General features: G+C 38.7%; 2 protein-coding genes across 13 annotated transcripts; both read right to left on the minus strand.

The window, feature by feature from the left end:
• Positions 1 to 1,818: 1,818 nt before the first annotated feature.
• On the minus strand, positions 1,819 to 12,942 carry LOC135112373 (protein FAM89A-like). Of its 11 annotated transcripts, none has more exons than XM_064026770.1 (3): positions 12,879 to 12,942; positions 8,729 to 9,451; positions 1,819 to 7,409 (listed from the first exon to the last, which is right to left on the minus strand). In XM_064026770.1, exons 2-3 carry the CDS (start codon positions 9,224 to 9,226, stop codon positions 7,146 to 7,148), a joined length of 762 nt encoding a protein of 253 aa, XP_063882840.1. In that variant the 5' UTR covers positions 9,227 to 9,451; positions 12,879 to 12,942; the 3' UTR covers positions 1,819 to 7,145. The 11 variants fall into 11 exon arrangements, with proteins under 11 accessions (XP_063882840.1, XP_063882837.1, XP_063882835.1 ...); XM_064026767.1 differs by having other exon boundaries at positions 12,863 to 12,921; XM_064026765.1 differs by having other exon boundaries at positions 12,794 to 12,912.
• A 962-nt stretch (positions 12,943 to 13,904) lies between these two features.
• On the minus strand, positions 13,905 to 24,188 carry LOC135112372 (ubiquinone biosynthesis protein COQ9, mitochondrial-like). Of its 2 annotated transcripts, XM_064026764.1 has the most exons (7): positions 24,072 to 24,188; positions 15,990 to 16,190; positions 15,535 to 15,685; positions 14,945 to 15,134; positions 14,613 to 14,702; positions 14,367 to 14,486; positions 13,905 to 14,025 (listed from the first exon to the last, which is right to left on the minus strand). In XM_064026764.1, exons 1-7 carry the CDS (start codon positions 24,133 to 24,135, stop codon positions 13,984 to 13,986), a joined length of 858 nt encoding a protein of 285 aa, XP_063882834.1. In that variant the 5' UTR covers positions 24,136 to 24,188; the 3' UTR covers positions 13,905 to 13,983. The 2 variants fall into 2 exon arrangements, with proteins under 2 accessions (XP_063882834.1, XP_063882833.1); XM_064026763.1 differs by lacking the exons at positions 13,905 to 14,025; positions 14,367 to 14,486; positions 14,613 to 14,702; ... (1 more) ...; positions 15,535 to 15,685; positions 15,990 to 16,190 and adding an exon at positions 16,923 to 19,854 and having other exon boundaries at positions 24,072 to 24,186.
• Positions 24,189 to 27,180: the final 2,992 nt, after the last annotated feature.

The following is a 27,180-nucleotide window of genomic DNA, read 5'->3' on the forward strand; positions in this document are numbered from 1 at the left end:
AATGTGTTGTGGACATCATGAGCTAGTTGTTCAATAGCATCAGGTAATTGTTTGCATGCTTCAGAGGCACATATATGGGCAGAATGGCACACACATTTCATAATAAAGATTCCCGGGCAAAGTTCCTTTAACCTGCTACTCACAGAGTTATTAGGCCCCATCATAGTGCTGCATCCATCAGAACCAAAGCCAATGATATTAAAAGTAAGTATACCATTTTCAGTAAATGTTTTCATTATCTCTGAAAACAACCTGGCAGTTGTAGCACCTTCATTAGCTTTATTAGGATCACTACTAAATAATGGCACTAAATCCCAAAATTTGGTAACAACAGCATTTCCTTCAACCACTCTTACCATGATGCATAAATGAGAGACCAATATATCTGTGGATTCATCCACAAGAATGCTGAACTTGTTCTGCTTCAAGATGTTAATGAGCTCTTGCTTGTGAGAGTGTGCCATGACATTACCACACACTCTTTGACATTTTGTTCTTTTCATTTTCAATTCCTTTGCAATAGCAGAGTCAGAAAAGGAACCTTTCAGGACTTCACACAGATGATCGGCCACACGGAAACTTATATTGTGTTCCACCATAAATGCAGTAAGCCTTATTTCAGCAGCCTTAACAGAATCACTTTTACTAGTTTCATTATCAGCACGTGCACTTGTAAATGACTCCATAAGTTTTTTTGGATGAGGATGGCGCACACATTTTCTTGTGCTTTGCAGTGTTTTCGTGCAACTTCAGAGTTGTGACCTGGGCGGTTATTTCAACACTGCAAATAAGGCGCATGGCCTTATAAGCATCCTTCTTTGCAGGCCCCACCCACGGAAACTATTTTTCCCACTCGGGCCTATATTTCTGTTTCCGTCTCTCTTTTTTCGGCACTGCACCACATGCCTCCTCTCTCTCCTTTCCTTTCTCTTCAGACATTTTTAACGAAAACTGAAAATCCTGTCCTGCATCGCGACGTGTGAGACTGACGACTGACTGACGACTACGAGACTATGGAACAGGGGACTCGGGGAGCGGACGGACTGGTCGCAGACAAGGAGACCTGTTGTTCACCCGTATGGTGAGACTTGTCTCGTAAGGAAAGCAATACATCTCTATTAATGGTGCAGTCGTAGCAGAAAATGCATTGTGTTTTTACTACGCTTCCCATATAACAATGGCAAGATATTCTAGCCTTACTTTAACCTATCAGTATTTTTTTTTTTCAAGAATATGATGTACAGCAGGCCTGTGTGCAGCAAGCCAGGACAAAGTATTTAAAACTCAGTAAATGAAGTTCAATAATAATACAAAGAAAACAAAGTGGAAAAAAATATATATTGTGGGGTGGCGATCGAAAAATTTGGTGGGATATTGCCTCCCATGTCTCCCCCCTTCCCCAATAAAAACCGCCCCTAAACATAACTATGCATTTTCTGCTACGTCTCGATGATGGCCATAGCTGACAGGTGCGCAATAATATAAATGAAACTAGACACTCATCACACCATGGTTGTCTGCTCTGGTTGGGACTAATTATATCAGTCAAGAAGCAGCAGCAGCAGCAGCAGCTGTACTAGCAACAGTAGTAGTAGTATAATAGTATTAATATTATTATTATTAATGCTGGTAATGGTGGTGGTGGTAGTAATACATTACAATGAATTGCAAACATTATATCATGACTGGCTTGTTGTACCCTCACCTTGCATTAAAGGACCTCTGAACTGCAGAGAGAGAGAGAGAGAGAGAGAGAGAGAGAGAGAGAGAGAGAGAGAGAGAGAGAATGCAATATTATTAAGTAATAATAAAACACTGTTTCAATTTCATTAGTTTACTTCCTTTTACAATAGACTTATTGTAAATTCAACCTTGATTTCTAGTCTGCACCCAGTCTACACAATCCAGGCATGGTGGATACAATTTCAGTGTGGGCTAGAAACATTACTGTTCAGCATGACATTAAGACAAATTTTCTCTCAAAACTGGACTTTGACAGCTACCAAAATCAGAACTATGACTACGTATGATATGAGTTTTTCCCTTCATTTTCTTTACATATTATTTTAATTATTTAAGTAGAAACAATGATACAGATTTATTTTCTTTCTCGTTCCTAAAAGAAACTTTGCACACATCACCACAAGCCTGTCCACCTCCTCCAGCACCACAGAACAATGCTACACCTCAATAAACACCCCACCCTCATGACAACCTCCAAATTATCGCATGCTAATAGTAAGTCTTTTGAGAGGAGAAAACAATTATGTAACTAAAGTATACATACTACTTAATTCTGAAAAGAATTCTAAAGACCACAATACAAAAGTACACTGATAAATATCTAATCTATCACACAAGTACCTCATTTAATTTTTTTTTTTCAACAAGACAAAATAATGTCCTACAGAGATGAACTTCAACTGTCTGGTAAACATACCTACCTTATCATTATCAATGCATAAAAAAATAAGCACACATCACAAAAATGCAGTCACAAAAAATGGAATGTACATCACAAAAAGCACACATCTTGTCAAGATGACTTTGGAATGAAACACAAAAAGTCATGCCATCTATGGAACAACTGTGCAGCTGAGGAATGTAAGAACATGTACACCAAATCTCACTTCACTGTAGCTGGATGAACCCTGTCTGTTGTCTCCCTACATCATACACACCATTTTACTCCTCTGATGAATAATTTTTCTTCAAGTTTTCTCAGCAACAAAAGTTCAAATCACCGTTCCTTGCATATTTCACAAGAACACCAAATCACATGGTATAAAAAAGCTGAAGCCACAATTAAACTAAATGGACTTTAGAGAAGATTTTTTTTTTCATTATGACTTCAGTTGTTTAATAAAATAAACCTAACTACAAACTGTTATGAAATATGCAATGTGGAATGTAAATTAATCTGATTAGTAATACAGGTACACCTCAATGATAGAGTGTATCAGATATATGCTCACAATACCTTGGCGTTTGTTAGCACCTCATAAAGAAAGAAAATATGTTTAGAATACAAACAGCTGAGCACCACAGTTAAGCAGAATGATTTACCAGCATCAATTCAAAACATAAGTGAGCTGCACCATGACAAAACATCTCAGGTTCACAGAGATGTTGCTTGCTACTGCACACAAGACAGACACTGTCAAGATCATAAATGTGATTAATCACTGCACCAAACTGTTTATCAAAACTATCCCTTATCATCCAATAATTAGTGTTAGCTGCTCAGAGATAGTTGATACAAGCAGACTTTAAACATGATGTAAGATGTAATAAATCTGCTTCCCACTTTTCCTATCAGCTGTCACCACTTCTTGCCATCTGTCTGGTGCTACAGTTTGTGAATGGGCAAAATGCTATGGTACATACAAGTTACAATACATGGTGATGATGACATGAAATCCATGGCTAAATGCATAATACCATAATGGAAGAGACAAGGAATGTTCACTCAGTGATTCTAAAAACTAAATAACCCTGGCTAGCTGCCACCACCAGTACATAACTACACATTACATTTTATGCTGCTAACAAAAGCTGCCTGTCTGTACTAAAATAATGGCAATTTAATTTTACATTTCACTGAAAGTCTCACAGCCTGTCCTCCTAATAAATGACAAGCCTGTACTTTTCATTTGCAGTTTTACATTTGTAACATTTTTCACTAACAAAGTACTGGAGATAAGATACAGACACAAACCTGTGACTTTACAGATAATCTCTGTATAAACATCTGTAAACAACCTGGGATGGTACATGAAGGTTGAGCAACAACTATTACTAATCTATAAAAAAACACTGCAGTAAAAACATACACATAATACAGAACACACATGCACAGACTATTACAAAATTAGAAACTATGATGAACACAATATTGCTGGTAAGTTAAGTATGTGTGGCATTATTGCACAGTGCTGGGGACTAGTTTAAATTTTTTTACATTTGGGCTGGAATCCACTTCCAATCATACTTGTGCTTGATAACTCAACTTGCTGTTCCTTTACATCACTCTTCACATTTTCAGCCTGTCATTCACTCCCTGGATGGGCCTCAGCTACATCTGTAAGCTCCATGGAACACATGGTGTAGGCAACATGCCTGGAGGAACTTAATACTACTCACTACATTTTCTTCACATTGTTGGGAGCTTCACTAAAACTATACACCCAAAATGCAATACCATTTGTCCTGTCTATTTCCTTTGTCCATCTTTGTAACCACAAGTAGGCATTTCTAAACAACTGCCTCAAACAACTGTATTTGTAACAGTACCTAACAATAGAGGTTTCTATAAAAACAACAGTTAAAGCCTTTGCAGTCACTCAATGACCACGTTGCTAAATACAAAAATCCTAAGGGCCAAGAGGGTTAAGTACAGAAGGCACCCTCAGTCATGAAGTGTGAAATCAAGTGACTGTTCTGCTCCCACAATGTTGGAGGCAAAACAGCTGCCAGCATATAACAGTGCATCAGTGTATACCATTATATGATTGTCTACAGCCTAGTACAGTGGCAGGATAGTCAAGGCTGACTAAAAGCCACTTGGACGATCATTACAAGTCCATACGTAAAGTGTAGTGTACATTCATTGCTGCACCAGAGGTTGCATTCCTAGCTGCTCCCTCTAATGGTTACCATTCAACAAATATCTCTTTAAAGATAAAGTCTTTAAAGATGCTTTGCAACAGAGAGAATTCCCTATAAGTCTATATACCTATATACCAGGTTGGCAATCCCACACAGGGTGGTCCACACAAACAACACCATCAAGGAGAGAACACCACACTTTTGAATACAAGATGCCATCAAATAGTTCTGAAATTACTTCTTTTGCAAGGTGGGTCATGGTTATGTGTGTGCAGCAGGAACAAACACTAATTTTCATAACTCAATTGGTGCCAAGCTGTCATCACTGAGACCTGTGTTACACCATCTTTTGTTGTCATGTTTACATGATCACTTACTATAATTCTGCAAGAGGACAGCACAGAACAATCATCATATTCTGTTTTAATTTTGGGAATTTTTCTTTTAATCAGCTAAATTCCTGAAGTAAATTTCACAAGTGTACCCTTAGATCAAAACTATCACAGTGAATAAGAGAATAGACAAAAATTAAAAGATGATCTGATAGATGGTTTAGGAAAGACTAAAGAATGCAGAGATGATGCTAAAGAAGCACTGGCTGGGTGATTTACAGAAGCTTCTCCATTCTTGTGTAGAAGACAGAAGTTGAGGGGTAATGCAAGCACATGAATGAATAAAGACATTTGTTATGGGGACCTCTTGGGTACAGCATGGAAGTCAGATATAAATTGATAGACAGATCCAAGCATCTCAGTAAGAATAAAAATACCTTTATCTGCCCTTTTTTCTCTTTGTTTCTTCAGACTCAAAACTCAGCTACAGGACCAGCATTTCTTGAAACATTTGTGTTACAAATCTTTTTGAAATTACTACTTTATTCATAATTATGAAGAATTCTACTTGATGGATAGTTCTGAGATTAACTTGTCAAGTTTTCTTAAATTCTGACACCCTACAATGATTCTGAAACTTTCATTGACATCTTTAGTAATAAGATTATTCAAATTTCATTAAATCAGCATCTGTGATCAATAAAAGAAAACTTGTCAGTATTAAATCCATTAAGTAAATGGAATTTCTTTAAAACTTCTACATATTTGTTAAACATCCTATGAATTCTGCATTTTCTTACATACCTGGCAATTTACTAGCATACTGCACAAAGATCACAGCATTCTAATCATTTGAAGACCATGACCATAATAATCAGCTACTGCTCAGTCACAGAGGATCATGTAATGGTACAAACTAATGGTGATGCAATGCAGGCTGACAGCTATTTTGCTACCTGGGTGTCATGTCACATCTTGTAATATGTGAAATGGTAATGGCACTACACACATGCCGAGTGGTAGTGAAACTCTGAGTGTTGATGACAAGAGGCTGCGAATGTGGCAAATGAGTATGGCGAGGTGGACATGTAATACTACATCATGAAATGAAACTATGTGTAAAGTGGAGGAGATTGAAAATGGTTGCATCAGAGAAATTATGAGAACACATGAATTGTGCTGATATGGCCATGTGGAAAGAATGGGAATGACTCAGTGAAATAGATAATGTATCAGTGTACCATGTATCAAAAACAGGATATGAGGTCCTCAGGAAGGACCTAAAAACTAAACAACAGAATTATACACATACAATTGTGCAACCGGGCAAGAAGTGACAGTTTCAGCAAGAAAGTTGTCTGGTTTCACCCCAAACCAAAGGTAAACAAGCTGTGGGTTTTCCTTTCATACATCCTCTTTGTTAAGGATGGGTGTAATGTGTCTTTGGTTCTGTCTAGCCGTTGAGCAATAGGTCTCAGATGTTTGTAAATAGATTAACAACTCGTATATGTAATAAGAATCCTTCTTGCAGACTCCTGAAAAGATGTGGATCAAGCATCTTGGTACAAAGCATGGTTAGTATGGCCATTCAATATCCGGACTGTATCAAGCATTTTACCATCAACAGTCTGTGTATCACCAACACCATCAACTTCATGCACTGAATTTATGCCACAATCTCATTCAATATGGCAGGATGAACCTATAATGCTTACAAACATTTGAGCCATGAGTGTACAATGACAAGGTCAGAACTGATCACATGGTGGTAACTTCAGTATTAAGATCAGGTTTCAGGAGTTCATCAACCATGCAAATATTACAAAAAAAATGCTAGGATGTAACCACCTGCTCACTGTCAGCAGCTTTACAGGATGTAGTCACATCATGTGCAACCCAGAAAATTAATGTCTAGAAAATATTGCACCTGGCTAGTGTTCAAACTGTCCTTCATTGTATATCAAAATGCTGCACAGCCATTTTGTTTGCTTTCTACAATGCATCAAGTGTAAAAATTAAAATATACATACACACTCTGTTTCTGGCTGCTGCAACTTATAGCACTTCAATAGCTAGAGTATGACATCTTACCCAAGTTTTATCACCTCTATAAAAACATCACTATCAACGCTTGTGATGAGGCAGTGAAGAACGCGGCTGACTGCACGACCCTCTGTATCGCCGTGAGAGGGCAGTTGCACGGCCCTATATGTTGCCATATTCTAAACTGGATTCAGAAGAAGAGGGAGACAGTTGTGGGAACTGTTCAGGCACAGGGTGGAGATAAGGGTTGGGTCGCCGTACAGGGATGCCATAGTAGTCATCAGTGTCCTCAGCTGAAGTGTCTCCCCCTCCCCAGTCCATCCCAGTGGCTGCCCGCTCATTAACCAGCTGCTTGAATTCTTGAATAGATTCATTGAGTGACCACAACTGACATAACAAAGACATGTCCAGCTGTCGCAGACCAACCTAAAATACAATTAAGAAAGTAAAATCAAGTGAGCAACAACAACAACAACAACAACAACAACAACAACAACAACAACAACAACAACAATAATAATAATAATAATAATAATAATAATAATAATAATAATAATAAATAATAGTGATAATAAATAATAAACAATAATAATAAAACAAACTGATAAAACCTTTTCTAACCTCATATCACCTAATTCATTGTGTCTAGTAATACATGTAAATAGCTGGAGTTAGCTTAAATCAGTATCTACTTTAATAATAACAATAATAATTAATAATAATTTCATTTTCACCTAGAAGCACAGACTATGCTATAAGGCTATGCATGGCCAGGCAGGCTTTTAGTGTCTGGTACATGTCTTGCTGCAATATCGAGCTGCAGTATCGAGAATTTGAATCAAACTTGTGCTGTCTCCATATCGGTTTTGATTAGCTAATCTTCAGCTTAATCTGGGATGTTTCTGGCTTGCAACACCTCCACATTCAACCCAATCAACATATTATGATTTTTATCCAAGAAAGTACAATTTTCTAGTGTTTAAGAATCAATGTTGGTAGTCTTCAATATGAAGTTAATTGGTCTTCTATCATCCCTTTCAAACAAACAGTCTCTTTGCACACTACTTTTATTAATTAATCCTCATGATGAAATGTCAGTCCTTTCTTGCATTGTTGGGACTGTTAAGGGACAAAATAATTATGGAGTACTTCCACTTACATAGATGTGTGTGTGTGTGTGTTTTCTTCCAATATATTGTAGGAACTGAGTTAGTTTTTTTTTTTTTAAGTGTATTCAAGGTAACTACTGCTTATTTCTATGGATGAAATTTTACATCTCTCTCTCTCTCTCTCTCTCTCTCTCTCTCTCTCTCTCTCTCTCTCTCTCTCTCTCTCTCTCTCTCTCTCTCTCTTCTCTCCTGTGTATGCCCACACCAATATCCAACCTGTGTGTGTGTGTTCTGTATACCTATATCATGCAATGGGTACTAATTATTCCAGTACATATATAATGAGAACGATATATACAAAGACAAGATGAATGACGTGATATTACCTGAGGCGTATCGCGTTTGGTGAGCTTTCGCCATTCGCCGAAATGAGGATTCGCACTAATTATATATATATATATATATATATATATATATATATATATATATATATATATATATATATATATATATATATATATATATATATATATATATATAATCTTTTAACGAGGGACACCTCAAACAATCTATCCATTCATTATCACTGCATGTTCACTGCGCACAAGAGGTGTAAGGGGCAAGTTTACAACTTACCATTTCCTTCCTAAGCACGGCCAGCTGGGAGTCCAGGGTGGAAGGTCGCCGCTGTCTCATGGGGGGAGCGTGCGCTGGACTAAGCCGCGGGTTGTTGCCTGTTATGGAGCCAGGCACTGGAGGGCTGCCTCGGGGACTGTGAGTCTTGCTGCCTCCTGACGTAGCCCCGCCGCCGCCACTTTGGTTACGGGGAGAGGAGGAGTGGCTGCGTGGCGAGGAACGAGGAGAGAACCCTTGCACTGATCCGTTGGCATAGTAAGGCTCAAATGCACTTGCCCCGTAACCCACACCTGAGTAATGAGAACGTGCGGACTCGGGGCGTGAGTCCATGCGGGATTCAGTGCGGGAGTCTGCCCTGATGGGGGGGCTGTACCGTTCTGTGTTGGGCTTCACTGGAGGACTGTACCGCTCGGGGCCTCCACCCTCCCGGCGGCCAGCGAAGGTGAGGAGCCCGCTCAGACTCTTGGGCAGCGGGGGCAGGCCTGGCACGGGGTTCATGGTCGCTGGTTCCACTTCTGCTTGTTACAAATCAGTTGTCGCGGTGAATGTGAGTGCCTCAACACAGCCAAATCCCTCAGCAGTATGTATCACAGAGCACACATCGTAGCTGCCGTCTGGTCAAGGTGGCTCCTCAAGGATCTGCCTCACATTATTTTTTCACACTTTATAACATATTAGGCCATTGCCCGTGTTTTTATATAATTCAGTTTCTTTTTCATTAACCTGAAAAGATCAAGTACATATGCTACAAATTAAAATGCCACTTTAACAGTATAAACATTTCAAGTTTTTTTTTTTTTTTCTGAGTGCATCATCTGACGCATAGGTGTACGTCTGCACTGGCATCACAGATATCATAATTTGTTTTCTCAAGATCGTGGTGTTAGTAATTGATTTAAATATTAGGTGCACTCAATCACAAGTTACCACGGAGGCTGGTGTAGCTTAAAGAGTGCTGAGGAGCGCGCAGCGAGACTGGCGCTCCCCACTATGCTGCCGCTGCCTCAGCCCTTAGTAGCGCAACCTTGGAAGGCGGCGAGCTGTCTCAGAGTTGCATCACTATTATTACTTCTCTTTCCCTACTCACGGCTTCTGCGCAACTCTGCTTATTATCTCTGTCATCACCGTAACCTCTGTTTCTTCTTTGCCGTGGGATGTGGGGTGGTTTATTTACTGCACACAGCATTATAGTGGACGGTAAACAATCTTTCATAAACCTTTGCTTACAGACTGTTTAATTAAGCCATCAGGTTGTCTACTCTGTACTTCAGTTCCCGGAATCTCGTGAAAATTACTGAGGATTTCACGCATGCCACCCTAATTCTAGTGATAGGTAGTTTAATAAAGATTCCGCATCAACATGAAAAACACCCTTAAGAACATAGCTAATAATCTCTTTACCCTGAAAGTACATGTTTTAAGAGTCTATGTTTCGATATATGGGTCCACAATAACGAGGAAAAACTTAAATTTAAAGGAAATTGTGCTTTAAATATACAGGCAACTCACTTGAAGCAACCACCAGTGCACGCAGTCTTATCTCAAGGCTCAAGAAACGCACTAAGATCTCCATAGGCAGTACTCGGAGTAGCTGCTATCTCGCCTCACCGCCCTTATCTGGTCATCTTACCTATGCCATACCGCTCCTATCTTCATTTTACACTGCTCTTATTGTTTCACTCCGCCTTGGTCTATTCCCATCTGTGACTGTAACTACGTCACAACACTGAAGCAACCAACACGGCGGTGACAACATGATGCCGGGACCCAGACATCCTTTCACTGCCCTCCTCTCCACACGCATATCACATCACTAAGGTCACATCAAAGATCTCAGTCCAGGCCCCGCACATCCTTTCACTGCCCTCTCCTCCAGAGAGAGAGAGAGAGAGAGAGAGAGAGAGATTCTTCAAGACGAGCAATATATATATATATATATATATATATATATATATATATATATATATATATATATATATATATATATATATATATATATATATATATATATATATATTTTTTTTTTTTTTTTATGTAGGAGGGGCACTGGCCAATGGCAACAACAACCAAAAAAAAAGCCCACTGAGATGCCAGTCCCAGAAAAGGGTCCAAAGTGGTAGTCAAAAACTGAAGGATAAGTGTCTTGAAACCTCCCTCTTGAAGGAATTCAAGTCATAGGAAGGAGGAAATACAGAAGCAGGCAGGGAGTTTCAGAGTTTACCAGAAAAAGGGATGAATGACTGAGAATAATGGTTAACTCTTACCAAACAACACTCCTGTACAACACAAGATTCTGGCATGATGTTATTTAGTGCATGTTATCTAACATCAGCTGAGAACATGTTTTAACATTTTTCAAAACCTTAGAGTATGAAAATTAAAAATTATAAAATGGGGTGGCAACTGTCCTGCATAAAAATCATATATATCATTACAACACACATACACACACACGCCACACGCACACACACATACACACATCATCATCAAGAGAATTTCAAAGTCAGAGAGCAAAGGATAATGAATGAGCATGAGAAAATTATAATCAATGATCTTGGTATTAGTGATGTCACAAAAAATATATATAGCCTTTATATAACTAATAATAATACCAGGGAAAAAAAAAACGCCCTGAGCCAAACAGTTCTGTTAGGGGCCAGCTCATGTTCCCCCCTCCTAACTATTTGAAAGACAGAGAATGAAAGAAGCACAGGGAAGTAAGATAAGGATGATGCCTGACAGACACCAACTGGGAATCAGGAGTGCGGAAAAGTTACCAGATGAATGCACAGAAAGTTACAAGAATGACGTTTGAGAAATGTAAGGAATGGATCAAGAAATGGGGATCTCAAACAATTTCTCAATCAAGTTTGATTTATGAGTTTAATTCTACTCTCTGATATTTTTACTACATGATGACCAAAATTCTTATATCTTTGTAGAAACACTCAGTCAAGAGCATCCTTGGGAGCAGAAAATGTTTACTGAAAACTACCACATACAAGTGAAAACTTCACATTTAGCATTATTGTAACCACAATAGTAAAACACTGACAAATTATATATTTTGCACCAAATTCAGCTGACATTTCCTTTGGTCCTTCCCTTCAGCACACCCACAACCACTAATCTGTGCTTGCTCATGTTCTAACCTCACTTGATACTAGATAAATTTAATTACCATGGGTAACATTGCCCTATAAAAAACTATCTTCTTGACAGTCATATCTCTTAAGTACTGACTGCAATTCTTTCCAAACAAACCTGGACAGTAATTTTTATTGCTCTAAAGAATCAATCCTACATATTACTTAGCTAACCCACAAATTGCTTCCCTCATCTGGTTAGGAGATTGCATGGATGGGATATGGTTTATTTGTTAGATTTAATTTTGATGGAAATACTTCCTACTGGTGCATAACGCATGATGTAATCTTGTGATGGAGTATTAGGATGTTGTAGAAAAGAGTGCAAGTGAGTCAATTGAAATAAATGAGTATTTAAAAAAAGCTGGTGTGTTACATAGAGTGAAGGAAGAAATAAGATTAAAACATAAAAATTAGACTTAAGAAAAATATAATGTAGATGAGGTTGTAAGACAATGAAAAGAAGAAAGAGGAGGAGGAGGAGGGATCAAAATCATCAAGCAACCACCCGATAAAGAACGAGAAAAAAAAAAAGAGGGATTAAAAGGTCAAAAATTTCACCAAACAACTACCTGAAGGACAACAAGCACAAGAACAAGAAGAAAATAACTAGAACAAGAACAAGAAGAAAACGAGGAGGAAGAGGAGGAGGAAGGGTCAAGAGGTCAAAGGCCTCACCTGCCCAGCACTGCCTGCGGTCACACGGTCACACACATTTCCCCCACCACTCCATCACCCGCATTGCCCATACAGATGCCCACACACGCCCGCCACTCGCCACTGCACCTCAGGATAAATCTTAAAGACAACTGTACCTTTAAACCTTCGGGGAACACAAGTTTAGTTAATTCACACCTGCCCATATTTAAAACATCACATGCAGGTACTAATGATAGAGTACAGTACTAAGCTACATTACAGTAGTCTGGAGTGTGAAATTACATCCCAACACCTTCAAAAACGTTCTTAAATACACGGTGTTACACACTGACAACCACCAGCACCACCACTATAGCTTCTTCCTCTTCTTCTTGTGACCTTTTCCCCTTTGTATTCATTCAGTTTCCTTCTTTTTACTCCCTTTTCTCGTATTTCTCATTTCAAATAATTCGTGGATTTATTTACATGTATTATTTCACATGTATTTTTCTTATTACCATGGTGTTTATTATTTTAGCTTCACGTTTTCATTTTTTTTTTTTTTTTTATGGCGCCAACAGTGTTTACAAATCGAGGCTTCGTCCGAATTCTTTCATTCGCCATTTACTAGATCATTTTCAGGCTCTTCTGCTCCAATTCTTCCCTCAGATTCAATAAAGTTGACAAATTTCTTTCGCCTCTTTTTCAGCTTGACTCATCGAAATCTTCCGGGAAGAAATAGGAAGTGATTTGGTTCCGGATTTGTGTCCATGTATAGTGTTCGAACAATTACTACATATCGCTCAATATTTCTCTCTCTCTCTCTCTCTCTCTCTCTCTCTCTCTCTCTCTCTCTCTCTCTCTCTCTCTCTCAAAAGAATAATAATAATAATAATAATAATAATAATAATAATAATAATAATAATAATAATAATAATAATAATAATAATATTAATGCATTAGTCGTGAAATTTTTTTAATTAAACCTCCATTAAAATGTACATTTTACCAACAAAAAATAAATAAATAAATAAATAAACAATACTCTTTCAGGCACCTTAAAGTAAGCCACATATCAAAGCTGAGAAAAAAAAAAAAAGCATTGCTATACCTCTAGAGAAAAAAAGAATTTAGAAGACGAAAGAGAGAGAGAGAGAGAGAGAGAGAGAGAGAGAGAGAGAGAGAGAGAGAGAGAGAGAGAGAGAGAGAGAGAGAGCAAAACAAGACACCTGAGTGAAAAAGACATAGGAAAGCTAATGCAAAAGTTTCATCTCCCTACATTAATCATAAACCAGAAAATTCTCTCTCTCTCTCTCTCTCTCTCTCTCTCTCTCTCTCTCTCTCTCTCTCTCTCTCTCTCTCTCTCTCATATTCAAGTATATAAGTCAACGTTCAGAAAAGAAATAATTTTATTGGTAATACTGTAATATTTACAATGAACAATGTGCATATTAGCTTATAAAGGGTTACTTAGAAACGAGACTTTGAGTTCATCCCTGCCATGTTGAGAGCCTGGAACGAAAGAAGGAAATGCTTCAGAACACCTGTCAAAATTAAGGAAATTGAAATATCAATCTTATTCCTAGATCCCTATTTGGGGTCACCATTTCTAATGAGCATTTTCCACGTCTTCCATATCTTTAGACATTCTTTCATCTAATTGTTTGTCACATGTCCTTTTTCAATCAAATATTAAAGCAACTTTAAATTACTTTGCTGATTATATGGCAAACCTCTCTGCACACTACAGAGTGCATTTGCTAATGTTACAAATATCAAAACATGGATGATGACAATGATGATAATGATGATGATGATGATGATGACAACAGCAAGTCTCAAGAGTAACTCACAGTCAGTATCCCAGCCTTCACCAGGTTTCCAGCACCTCCAAGGAAGCTGGCTCCTTCCTGCACACACTTGCCAACACTGTGCACATCTGAGAGTCGCCGGTTCATGAAGGCCCAGGTGTCCTGTGGTCCAAGGGAGATGAGGAATAAGGTACACAACTGTCTACCAAGTTAGTGGTGATCTAGATGACAGTACAAATATGTGCAGTCACTTAAATATGGCATCACAGGCTTTACTCTGTCCCATACCTGGAAATCTTCAGACTTGTCCTGCAGCATGCACAGCTCTGTGCTCTTGTAGACGGCAGCCAGAATGCCTCTCTTGGTGTACCAGTTGAACTGAGGGAAATAAAATGGGAGGTGCAAATTCTAATGAACACATTAATCTAGTGAATATTAATTTTTTCAAAGCTACTACTTGCAACTAAACATCCTATAATAATATACTAATGTGATTGCATTAAAGGCAACATTTGTTATTTATGCATTTAGAGTGCTGACTCATAAGATATATGCAAAAAGCCAAAATTTACTCAGATGATGTATGTTACTCAAAGTGAAACACTGAGACAGACACTTACATCATAAGATCTGTCTCCAGCATGGTACCAAATAGTGTCCATCAGAGTGCCAATATTGTGCAGTGCTTTTGGCATGTTGGAGGGAGAGGCATGGAGTGCCAAGGCCCAGTGCCAGGAATCATGGTACTCTATGTTCATCCTGAGTCGCTCTTCCACAGCAGCAGCAATGAATGTAGTTGTCCCTTTGCGGCTGAACCAAGAAAGCACTAAATGTTAGAATCAGAGTGCAGTGCATGGGCAGCATCTAGCTTTGCATCATGAAGGTCTAAATCCCTGTCCCTGCAACTGATCTGTCTAAATTAAACACTAGAGAAAGGTTACAGAACAATGAAAGGAATGTGTTAGGCTAAGTGATTATACATATACTGTATGTACTAACTAGAGCTCAGACAATATGAGATGGCAGATTAGATCTCAGCTTATACATTAAGCACAACATTTTATTAGTAAAACTTAAGTATTAGTTTCTGGAATTCACTCAAAGGCATCTTCCTGCCAACATCACTTATAAAAAAAAACAGCAGATTTAAAGCTACATATGTACACAAAATTCACTGTTACTATAAGACCTTAGAGATATATTCACTCACAGCTCCTGGTTTTCCTCAGCTGCTTTGATGGCTGCCTTAAGGGAGCCATCTAATTTACTGTTGCACTGTCCATAGAAGTAGTTGACTAGATCCACTCCACCTCCCGGGAACATGCCATGAACCATGCTGGAGTAGCCCAGGGTCTCTGCCCCTAGTGTGGGACAACAGCTTTTATTACACACAACATTCATGAATATGTCCCATAGCTGAAAAGAACTGTCCAGTAAGTTCACTATCATTAGTTGTAATATGATGGATAAATCTTCAGAAAGCACCTAATATTTTTATCAAACAGTTATATTTCCATTCACTCTTATACTTGTTGCTTTCTTCCCTTAAAATCTGAACACTTTAAGATCAAATGGTTCTATAATACATGAACACTTCCTTTCTTATAATCTGAATGCATTAGGGACACTTGGTTCCATAATATGAAAACCAAGTATAACACCTGCCTTGAGCAATGGCATCCTGGGACCAGCCATGTGTGTGTACAAAAGGGAGAGAGGCTTGCAATATTTCCTCCTTCAGCTGTTGTTCTCCATCTGTCTCCAGGTCACTGCCTTCCTGGTCCAGTGAGGAAGATGTCTCGGGTCCTGACGTTCCCTCCTCTGCTATGCCATGTAGGGATGATGTCTGCAGGAGCCGGGCATATCCTGGGAGGCAAAGTGAACTGCTAAGAAACACTACACACAGGACAATCAATGAATATTCCCAGCAACACACTTACTTATACCTATCAACTTTTTTTCCTGCTTCTCCTCACTCCAAACTTTTAAAAACTTGCTCTTATATTACAGTGAACAGCTTAGGAAAAATGAGGTCACCTTGTCAACACTTTTTCTTTATCAGCATTGCAGTGTTTTATGTAGCTTTGTAGAGGCAGTGTTTTCTTCATAGACATCTTAAATAAGGATCTCAGACACACAATTAAATACTGGTAACTATGACAGCGTTCATGCAGATATCCCTGACTACTTTCTCATATCACCAGTCCAATACATTTGTGCAAGGTTTTTGTTACTACACAAAAATTATGTCAATCTATTAGAAACTTTACCAAGAAAACCAAAGCCAGTAAGGTGAAATCATATTCCTAATTGCAATGGCACAAATGGGTAAGGAAATACTGATATGTAGAAAACCATTACTGGCAATGTTCAGTGTTATGGCTCACACTTTTACTGACAGGGCTTCTTCACTGTCTCCACTCATTGCAACAAACATTTAAGTAACCAAAGTTATAGAAACACAAACTCACTTTAGCATCCTAACCCTATATGCTTTAAATTTTTATCTGTGAGTAAATTTTTGTCACAGTCCTTCCTGTTCAGTCATAATATCAATATACAACAAGCATTCATGTTGTGTGAAGAAACAGATGTGTATAGAAATAATAATAGTTTATTGATGAATAAATATAAAAAATCATACAAATTTCATGTGTGCACACATAAATGTACATGTTCACTTTAACAGCAATGTACAATGTAACCAAGCATGGGTGAGAGAGAGAGAGAGAGAGAGAGAGAGAGAGAGAGAGAGAGAGAGAGAGAGAGAGAGAGAGAGAGAGAGAGAGAGAGAGAGAGAGAGAGAGAGAGAGAGAGAGAGAGAGAGAGAGAGAGAGAGAGAGAGAGAGAGAGAGAGAGAGAGAGAGAGAGAGAGAGATTGCTACAATATTAGAATGACCAGAGAGCACAAAACTAAAATAAAAAATACACTTGAGATGGCAAAGAAACACAAATGAGAAATGGTACAAGAAAGAAATCAAGCACCTCAGGTCCAAGCACTGGAATGAGTCACTTGATAATGCCTATAGTGGGAGCAGAGTGGAGAATGAGAACAATAAATACTATGTGAAGGTTTGGTGTATCAAGGTGAGGGTAAGAATGCATACTACAACTGAATGGATTATGTATGCACATACTTCTTGCACCCAGTCACTTTGTGCACACAACACTGTCTTTAACTGCTGTCTTTTCTTCCCAATATCAACTAGGTAACAGTATTTAAGCAATCTAGCAATCCTGCACCTCAATGGTCACAGTGTGGTCACTACTGCCTAGGGTAACTGAGAATATTCCCTAACATCTAATCCAAAGAATCTTTTTATTTTATTTGCATTCTCATGTTCTCTCACAGAGCCTATTTTTCAAAGGTTAGATATTAATCAGATTCTAATGATGCTTTTGATGCAGAATCCTTGTTAGAGTCATGAAAACACCCTTGGAAACTCTGAGAAATCCTGTTCAGAGCCTGTTACAAATAGCTGAAATAAGACACCAAAACGTTTAAGAATAGCTACAGACCTTAATGACACTCATTGCCATTTCACTATAAACAGATTTTTTTTTTTTATTATTAAACAAAATCACAAAATTAAGAAGAGGCTAGCCTGCTAAGCAATTAGATGTTCTTTTCAATGGCTTGCACAGCTCTAACCAGCACACATTGCATCATGTCTAGGGAGCATATAGCAGTCTCCACAACCTTCCTCTCTTGGTCCTGCGGCAGATTGGGTAACATTTGTCCACCCACACACACACTCAGCTTGTCCTCCTTTTTACTTGGAGTTTCACTTAGCTCTTTCAATTTCAGTTCATAATGCCCTTTGGTGAGATCCAAGCCTGTCTGAAGTTGGGTCAAATACCCTTCCTTCAGACTACGAGAAATACCAGCTACTCCTGTTTTGTTTTCCTTGTCTCTGATGAACAGGAATATTAGCAGATTGAGGGCAGCCATGATACAGTCACTCCACTCCAGAAGGTCAGTCTGTTCTGCTTCAGGCAAGACACAAGCTGCCTTCACAAGTTCCAATAAATTTCTGCCACTAAAATTTAGATCTAGATTCTCTTTGCCCAGATTTAAGGCAACATTTTCCTTGAGTTCATGGATCACTAGTCCCAACACACCAGCATGTTTGACAGAGAGAAGCAAAGCCTGAATTAACTTTCTTCTTCCATGGGAGTCAAACTTGTCCATGTGGGTACGGAAAACGTCAAGTGCCTGTGTCCTCAGTTCTTTGTTGTCACAAAAGGTCATCACCCTCACCAGCAGCTGAGGGAAGGAGGAGTGTGCTGATGCTTCCAAGGAGTCACTAGGGAGGGAGTGCCTTGCCAACTTATTTAGGAGTGCACCAGACAGAGTCAGGCCCTTATGAATAGGGATGTGTTCCTTCTCCTGCAGCAGTCCACTAAGCAAAGGCAAGCAGGCCAGGAACACATACTGGTGAGAGTAGACTTGTGGCACCCACTCTGCAGCCATGTCCTGCCCCACCACACAGTAGAAGAAGCAAGCCAGGGACAGTTGTGACACCTCATCTTTCTTTCCTTCTTTGTCATCTTCAGCATCACTGGCTTCGAGTGTTGCTGGGTCTTGCTCCTCACTTTCATTTGTCTCAGAGGCCAGAACAGTTTTGGAAGACTTCCAAGAGATGCTGCCAAGTAGCTTGAACACATTGAACAGCAGCTGGCCAACCATGGAAGCCAAGCGGCCACATGACATGTATAAGGCATTGCAGGTGTCCCCTTTGTTCTCATCAAACACATCTAAGTATGTAAGAGGTTTGTGAAACAGCTGAAGCAGGAACAGAGCAAGATACTCCCTTGAGTTCTTTCCACCTCCCCATCCAAGCTTTCCACTCACCACCCTTGTGAAGATTCCCTCATAAAAGTGGGTGAGGTGTTGAAGAATGTCACTTGCTTCCCTCACAAGAGGATCCAAGTCCAGGAGGTGCCTCTCCTTACCCTCCAGGTTAAGGCCTTGTGGGGTTTCCATGATGGCTACATGGGAATACAGGGTATTGAACACCCAGGAGAAGGTCACTGCACGGGTGTTGGTGGGTGAGGCCTGGCGGAGCAGCACAGTCTGCAGAGGGGACAGCATGACACGCACCTGAATAGCTGACCACTTCATTTCCAGCACTTCCAGAAGTACCAGCACAACTTCCTTGGGATTGGCCACCGAGGCAATGTGCAGCAGGATGTCCTCTACACACTGCTCTCCCTCTGGGCCCACATCCTCCTGCAGCAGTTTAGCTACAACAGGAACCAACTCCAGACTATTATTCCTGAGGTTTACTTCATTCTCTTTGGCCTTGATTGTCTGTACTGCATTCTCATAATTACCAGACAGCAGTTCTTGCCATACTACTTCCCCAAGGTCCCTCTTGTCAGCCACTGAGGTCAGCAGGTCTTGTGTGCCATTCTCCACCTCCATGTTCTCTCTACACAATACAGTTAGCTTGTACAATAATGGGGTACTGCACTAGGCTGTCTTGGTTGTTCACCTCCCTTGTATTGCTGTCAGTCCTGCCTTGGCCTGAAAGCAACCAGGAAACACTACTTTCAGTCAACAGCTGCTTTCCTTATGCAGCCCTGAAGTCTATGAAGCACAACACAATAGATCTAAATGCTCAAATGATAACATAATAACACCTTCAAGTTATTTATATGCATGTTCTTAAGGATAATAATAAACATTTGATGATCATGTACAACACAAGTGATATATCAACATGTCTGTATTTTTTTACCTCACATCACAACACAGACATGTCAAGTTAAAAAAAACACAACCACAGCTGGGTCAGTGATGCACAAATGATAAAAGCTTTTCTATCAAATGGTCAATAAAATCCTCATGATTGATATTACTTATTACTAATCCATATGGTAAAAGTTCATGAATCCATGACAATCTATAGCAAATAACAACAATACCATATCTTGTTTTTTCAAGCTTCCATAATCTGAACTTTTACTAACATGGCCATACCTTTTAGTTCTCAATCAAACACTAGTAACAACAGCTGAATGAGTCAGTAAGTGGCCTGAATAAGGCAAGATTTGAGTGAGCCTGTCACAAGGTAAGGATTGCACAGACTTTCTATAGGATACCACTACTAGCATCCTGTCACACCACTGTTGTAATGTGACAGAGGAACGTTTTATCAAGGACTCTGTGACACCACTTCCACCAGACTCCTTTGCAGCAGTAACCATTGAGTCAGTCCAAGAGCACAATGGCCAAGCTTCAAATTAGCTTTTTTTTTACATGAGGGTGACTGGCCAAGGGAAACAAAAAAAAGGAGGAAAAGGAAACACTTTGGTGCTAATCCCAAAAGATATGTCAAAAGAATCATCAAAAACTGAAGAATAAGTGTCTTGAAACCTCCCTCTTGAAAGAGTTCAAGTCATAGAAAGGAGGAAATATAGAAGTAGGCAGGGAGTTCCATTGTTTACCAGAGAAAGGGATGAATGATTGAGAATGCTGGTTAACTCTTGCATTAGAAAGGTGGACAGAATAGGAAGTCTTGTGCAGCAAGGCCATGCTACTGCTAATGCCTTTCAATGAGTCTTTCACTCCTGCAGTGCTCACCTCAATTAGTCATTGTAATGTTGTTGCTGTCACTGACTGTTTTTATTTGTCCCTTCCCTTAGCCTTATTCTGGTCTTCTAGCCAGGCTCTTTGCAACGAGGCTGTCTATAAAGCAATGTGCAGGGACAAATTTGACAGCATTATGAGGTGTCTATATTTCAAAGATAAAACTAACCTAGATATAGAGGGCAAGTATTCAAAACTAAGGCTCCTTATACAGCACCTAAAGAAGAGGCCTTTAGACCATTTCATTCCTACACAGGCAATTTCTCATGATGAGGCTATGATTCGTTTTGGCAAACACAGCTGTAAGCAATCTATGTATAATAAACCCATACAGTTTAGATATAAAATCTGGCATCACAACACAGTTCCAGGTTATCTTGTTGCATCTTAATCATACCAGGAAGAGTCAGAGGTAACTTTGAAATTCATGATGTTTGGAAAAACCAGCAGCAACAGTTACAGAACTGATTGGTGAATACCACACAGAAAAGGATTCTGCCATAGTTTCTATTTTGACAATTGTTTTTACAACAATACCACTGCTGATAAAATTAAAAAAAGAAATGATACAATGGGACTGGGCCTATCAAATCCAACAATGTAGGAAAAGACTGTCCTCCAATGCAATCAAAAGCAATGAAGAAAAAAGAGAGAGGTTACTTTATGACTGCATCAGTATCAGACTGGAAAAAATAAAAAAAATGTTATTGAGGTGGAAGGATAATGCAGTTGTAACTGTAGCCTCTTCTCTCTGTGGTAATGAACCAACTGGTTCTGTGGACTGATGGAGTAGAGTTGACAAAAGGAAAATATGCCAGTATTCTGTATGTAATTGAAATGTACAATAAAGATATGGATAGAATGATTCAAAACATAAATGAATATAGAATCTCAGTAAGAAACAAGAAATGGTGGTGGTCTTTGTTCATGTGTATGTTTGGCATTGCAGTGTATAGTGTGCAGCAACTGTCAAAACCACAAGGCAGTGCACTAACACACCTGCAGTTTTGTTGGGAAATTGCAGTTTGTTATCTAAAGCAGTTTGGAATTTCACCAAAAAGAAAAAGGAAGAAAATCAAGCAGTGACTATTCCAGGGCAAGATTTTATAAGATATGGACAATTTAAGGCATCCTGTTAAGCCTGAAAAAGATTAAAAAAAAAAAAAAAAAAAGTGTGTAAATAATGATTATACCCCAACTGGGTCAACTCAGTGTTCAAAGTGTAATGTCAGATTGTGTGTCAAGTGTTTCAAACCTTACCATACAAATTCAGAAAAAAATTTTCATTTGAAGGATTGAGTGTAATGGCAACCTAGACAAAGGAAATATATTTGCAAAGTTTTTTTTTTTTTTTTTCTACTACTCGTCATTTTTTCATGGGCAGAAATTAAGGATAAATCCTTTTGCACACATGTAAGTTAATAAAATTTTAATGTTGCACACTTAGGACTTTTTTGCATTCATATTCTCCTAGCATTCCCATATGGCAACACTGAATGACCCAGGAATTATTGTGACTGAAACAAAATAATTCTCAGAACCATTATACATTACCATAATTAAGTTACACACCAAATATAAACTGATTTTAAGGAAAAAAATTTACAAAACAATTACAGAGGCTTAACCCATACAGTGTTTAGTATATATATATATATATATATATATATATATATATATATATATATATATATATATATATATATATATATATATATATATATATATATATATATATATATATATATATATATATATATATATATATATATATATATATATATATATATATATATATCTTAGGGAAGTGTTTAGTACAAATATATACATACCTCTTAGGGAAGTGTTTAGAATGTGTATATATATATATATATATATATATATATATATATATATATATATATATATATATATATATATATATATATATATATATATATAAATTAATTTTTGAGCTATATTATGCCTTTCAATTTTGTTTGTGTATATAGGACTTGTCACTAACAGTAACAAAGAATATTTTGACAAGTCAGGAGTGAATATGTTCATGTACGCACCTATCTTTTAGGGTCAGAGTTATTATAGACTGAATACTTCTGAAGGAACTGAGATAGATATGGGGTTTACTTTGTTTTTTCAATGCCTATGTTAACATGCATATAATATCAAAGCAATAGGATGAAATTGAAAGCCACGGTATTGGAGAGGGATAAGGATTTTTGGTTAAAAATGTTGCGGAGTTGGCTACACTACATCAACACAGAAAGGTAAGTTACTTTCCCCTTGGAAATTACTTCTAAAATCTTCAATCAGTAAGGCATAGTGTCTTTCAGGGGGTGTCCAGGAGGGACGAGGGCACCCCCCAGTGAGGTCTGGTTACGTTGGGTTAAGTTAGGTTAGGCAAGAAATTTTGGTAAATTTGTAGTTTAAGCCAATGTCCCCAATCTCTACCCACGGGCCACGGCGTTATTATTAATTTCCGACAAGTAGTGTAATCATTAGAAATGATGTGAATAGTGAGAAGAACAAAATGAGGTAGGTTATTACCACGTAGTGTGTAATGGCTAAAACTATAATAAAACCCTAACCTAACCTAACCTAACAACTGAAGTTCAGGCAACAATACACCATTTATGTTTACCTGTGGACTTAGAAAAAGTTGAGAGCGCTGTGCATTCCCAGGCCTATTCTGGCGTTATTATTAATTTCCGACAAGTAGTGTAATCATTAGAAATGATGTGAATAGTGAGAAGAACAAAATGAGGTAGGTTATTACCACGTAGTGTGTAATGGCTTAAACTATAATAAAACCGAAATTTTTCTTATTTTTCAAATTATGGCGTCTCACCTATAAACTTTTTTTTTTTTTTCATGAATGCCATTTTGCTTCCCCCACGGCCCCACCCTAAAATCCCGCTTTCCCACCAGGTCTCAAGCTCGTTTGAAGGATGGGAGAGACGGACCTATTACAAAGAATTACCAATCGTGGGGCAGGCATATGCGAGAAATTATGGGGCATACAAACTGGCAAAGGCCGGAGCAAAAACCTCAAATTACGTAACTCCTCTAAACACACTGGCAGAACATACGCCCTGCCACACATCACTGCCCTATTGTGCTTTAAGCGCCACAATGCCAGGGCTAAGTCTCACCCAGGCGTGTTGCAAGGAGTGAAGGAAGACCGAAGGGGATCACTTGCCGCCACACACCTCCCATGCCGCCGCCGCTTCTCCTGCTTCTTGTGACTTGTTTTGTTTTGTATTGCTTCTGCAGAGATTATATACAAGAAATTATATTAGTGATAATATATATATATATATATATATATATATATATATATATATATATATATATATATATATATATATATATATATATATATATATATATATATATATGTGTGTGTGTGTGTGTGTGTGTGTGTGTGTGTGTGTATATATATTTATTTATTTATTTATTTATTTATTTATTTATTTATTTATTTTCATGTCCACTCCTGTTGTTCCCTGGGCGTTTTCTTTTTCTCTATTGCAATGTTGTTGTTTTTTTTTTATCTTTTCTTGTTTTGTTCTGTATCGCTTTCTATTATATAATAATCTCATATTATAGTCTTTGTTTCTTAGGTGATCCACTTCTGCTGCCTTTGGTTCCCTTTTTGTTCCTGTGACCAGTTCCGTTTTATATCGCTTTAGCACAGATCATAATATTTGCTTCTAAGGTCGTCCACTCCTTCTGTTGTCTCTTGCACTGCTTTTTCTCTGTTACTCTGTTTCCTTGGCCCTTTATTCCCTGCACTGGAAAGCCTATTTTATAATTCATCTTGTGACTTTTCTGGGCGGTTTTAGTTGCGCGATAAGGCAGCGCGCTGCCGATTCGCGGGGAAGTAGTTTCCCATGACTGCTACATATATGAGTTCCTAACAGTAACAATCAAGAAGGCTCTGGGGAAAACGAGCAGGGAAAGAGAGATGCTGAAGGAAGGATAGGGAGAGTGAAAGAAAAGGCTCTACATATATACCTTCCCTGGATGATAGGTTTTTGAAAGTAGAAATCTCGTTAATCTGTCACTAGAACCGTGAAAAAAAAAATTATATATATATATATATATATATATATATATATATATATATATATATATATATATATATATATATATATATATATATATATATATATATATATATATTTTTTTTTTTTTTTTTTTTTTTTTTTTTTTATGTAGGAAGGATACTGGCCAAGGGCAACAAAAATCTAATAAAAAAAATGCCCACTGAAATGCCAGTCCCTAAAAGGGTCAAAGCAGTGGTCAAAAATTGGTGGATAAGTGTCTTGAAACCTCCCTCTTGAAGGAATTCAAGTCATAGGAAGGTGGAAATACAGAAGCAGGCAAGGAGTTCCAGAGTTTACCAGAGAAAGGGATGAATGATTGAGAATACTGGTTAACTCTTGCGTTAGAGAGGTGGACAGAATAGGAGTGAAAGAAAGAAGAAAGTCTTGTGCAGCGAGGCCGCGGAAGGAGGGGAGGCATGCAGTTAGCAAGATCAGAAGAGCAGTTAGCATGAAAATAGCGGTAGAAGACAGCAAGAGATGCAACATTGCGGCGGTGAGAGAGAGGCTGAAGACAGTCAGTTAGAGGAGAGGAGTTGATGAGACGAAAAGCTTTTGATTCCATCCTGTCTAGAACAGCAGTATGAGTGGAACCCCCCCAGACATGTGAAGCATACTCCATACATGGACGGATAAGGCCCTTGTACAGAGTTAGCAGCTGGGGGGGTGAGAAAAACTGGCGGAGACGTCTCAGAACACCTAACTTCATGGAAGCTGTTTTAGCTAGAGATGAGATGTGAAGTTTCCAGTTCAGATTATAAGTAAAGGACAGACCGAGGATGTTCAGTGTAGAAGAGGGGGACAGTTGAGTGTCATTGAAGAAGAGGGGATAGTTGTCTGGAAGATTGTGTCGAGTTGATAGATGGAGGAATTGAGTTTTTGAGGCATTGAACAATACCAAGTTTGCTCTGCCCCAATCAGAAATTTTAGAAAGATCAGAAGTCAGGCGCTCTGTGGCTTCCCTGCGTGATATGTTTACCTCCTGAAGGGTTGGACGTCTATGAAAAGACGTGGAAAAGTGCAGGGTGGTATCATCAGCATAGGAGTGGATAGGACAAGAAGTTTGGTTTAGAAGATCATTAATGAATAATAAGAAGAGAGTGGGTGACAGGACAGAACCCTGAGGAACACCACTGTTAATAGATTTAGGAGAAGAACAGTGACCGTCTACCACAGCAGCAATAGAACGGTCAGAAAGGAAACTTGAGATGAAGTTACAGAGAGAAGGATAGAAACCGTAGGAGGGTAGTTTGGAAATCAAACCTTTGTGCCAGACTCTATCAAAGGCTTTTGATATGTCCAAGGCAACAGCAAAAGTTTCACCAAAGTCTCTAAAAGAGGATGACCAAGACTCAGTAAGGAAAGCCAGAAGATCACCAGTAGAGCGGCCTTGACGGAACCCATACTGGCGATCAGATAGAAGGTTGTGAAGTGATAGATGTTTAAGAATCTTCCTGTTGAGGATAGATTCAAAAACTTTAGATAAGCAGGAAATTAAAGCAATAGGACGGTAGTTTGAGGGATTAGAGCGGTCACCCTTTTTAGGAACAGGTTGAATGTAGGCAAACTTCCAGCAAGAAGGAAAGGTAGATGTTGACAGACAGAGCTGAAAGAGTTTGACTAGGCAAGGTGCAAGCACGGAGGCACAGTTTCGGAGAACAATAGGAGGGACCCCATCAGGTCCATAAGCCTTCTGAGGGTTTAGGCCAGCGAGGGCATGGAAAACATCATTACGAAGAATTTTAATACGAGGCATGAAGTAGTCAGAGGGTGGAGGAGAGGGAGGAACAAGCCCAGAATCGTCCAAGGTAGTGTTTCTAGCAAAGGTTTGAGCAAAGAGTTCAGCTTTAGAAATAGATGTGATAGCAGTGGTGCCATCTGGTTGAAGTAGAGGAGGGAAAGAAGAAGAAGCAAAGTTATTGGAGATATTTTTGGCTAGATGCCAGAAATCACGAGGGGAGTTAGATCTTGAAAGGTTCTGACATTTTCTGTTAATGAAGGAGTTTTTGGCTAGTTGGAGAACAGACTTGGCATGGTTCCGGGCAGAAATATAAAGTGCATGAGATTCTGGTGAAGGAAGGCTTAAGTACCTTTTGTGGGCCACCTCTCTATCATCATCGTATAGCACGAGAACAAGCTGTGTTAAACCAAGGTT

Source organism: Scylla paramamosain, chromosome 23 (assembly GCF_035594125.1).
Source record: "Scylla paramamosain isolate STU-SP2022 chromosome 23, ASM3559412v1, whole genome shotgun sequence".
NCBI classification, from domain to species: Eukaryota; Metazoa; Arthropoda; class Malacostraca; order Decapoda; family Portunidae; genus Scylla; species Scylla paramamosain.